At 67.9% G+C, this 1,288-nt stretch overlaps 1 protein-coding gene across 1 annotated transcript in view; it reads left to right on the top strand.

The window, feature by feature from the left end:
- The window catches only part of OS9 (osteosarcoma amplified 9, endoplasmic reticulum lectin), a gene marked incomplete at its 5' end in the record, with an annotated part of 7,856 nt that extends 6,993 nt beyond the window's left edge, over positions 1–863 (top strand). The window contains one exon of the mRNA XM_009993952.1: positions 680–863. Within this exon, the coding sequence (XP_009992254.1) occupies positions 680–863 (184 nt within the window). The remainder of the gene's footprint in view (positions 1–679) is intronic.
- Between the last annotated feature and the right edge of the window lie 425 nt (positions 864–1,288).

Here is a 1,288-nt window from a genome sequence, read left to right on the forward strand (position 1 = left end):
ACACGGAGCTGGGGGGGGCAGAGCCGGGAGCAGGTCCCTCTGCCATGGTGGGGGGGGCGGGGCAGTGGGTGACAGGACATGGGAGTGTTGCAGGTCCAGACCCCTCTGAGGAAATCGTCTCCTCCTGTCCCTGTCCCCATCTCCAGGGCTGAGCTGGCCACGGGCTGTTCCTGCCTACCCATGGTCTCCCCGTGCCCGTGGGGTCCCCCTCCCATGGCTGTGCCCCCCGTGTGTCCGTGTTACTGTCCCCACCCGTGTCCACGGTCCCCACATGCCTGCCCGTGCCACCCGTATGTCCCTGAGGTGTCCCCCGCCATGGCCACGATGTCCCCACATGGTGGCCGTGGTGTTCCCCCCCACGGTGATGAGCCACCTGGCCCGGCCGCGTTGTCCCCACAGTGTGTGGCCACCACTGGCCTCCCATGGCCGCTGTCTCCACACGTGGCCCTGTCTCCTTCCTCATGGCCGTGCTGTTCCCACCACCCGTGGTCACTGTCCCCAGACACCCTCCCTGAAGTGTCCCCTCCCAGTCATGTCCGTGGTCCCGTGTGACTATCATACCCTCCTCCCGCCATGGCTGTCGTGTCCCCCTGGTGTCCCCACGCATGGCCCTGGTGTCCCCCGCACTCAAGGTCCCCAGGTCATCTTGTCCCCTCACTGTGGTGTGTCCCCCCCGCAGAGCCAGAGTCCCCTGCCCGTGTCAGAGTCCGGGGGTGCCCATCATGCTCCCGCCCTCCGGCCCCACGGTCCCCACACGTGTAACCGTGACCGCCCCCCACGGTCCCTACTCCCCCCGAGGCCGCCACTCCCGCCCAGGGCAAAGTACCTTGCCCCCCGGGGACTCTGAGGACCCCGACTTCTGACCCCCACAACTTCTGACCCCCCTCTCGGCCTCTGTTCCCCACCAGCCTTGTGCCTGTGTGCCCCCCCTGCACACGACCCCCAGGCTGGGTGTTAGTGCCCTGGGAGAAGAAGTGTGTCCCCCCACCGGTGGTGCCCCCCAGGGGGGGCGCTTAGTCTGTTTCGGGGGGGACAGTCTGGGTGGGGGAAACTTGCTGTGCCCCCCATGGTGGGGGACACCCCCTGCCCTGAGGACGGGCACTTTGTGACATGGATGATCTGGGGGAAAGGGAGGGCAGGGCTGGGATTTAGGGCATTCGGGGAGGCGTTGTGGTTTGGGAGGGTTCTTGGGGGGTCTCGGCCGGGTCTGTGTGGGGGTCTGGGAAGGGTCTGTGAGGGGTCTGAGGATGGGTCTGGGGGAGGTCTCGGGGGGGCTCGGCAGGGGCTC

This window comes from Chaetura pelagica, unplaced genomic scaffold (assembly GCF_000747805.2).
Source record: "Chaetura pelagica isolate M959 unplaced genomic scaffold, ChaPel_1.0 scaffold2440, whole genome shotgun sequence".
NCBI lineage: Eukaryota > Metazoa > Chordata > Aves > Apodiformes > Apodidae > Chaetura > Chaetura pelagica.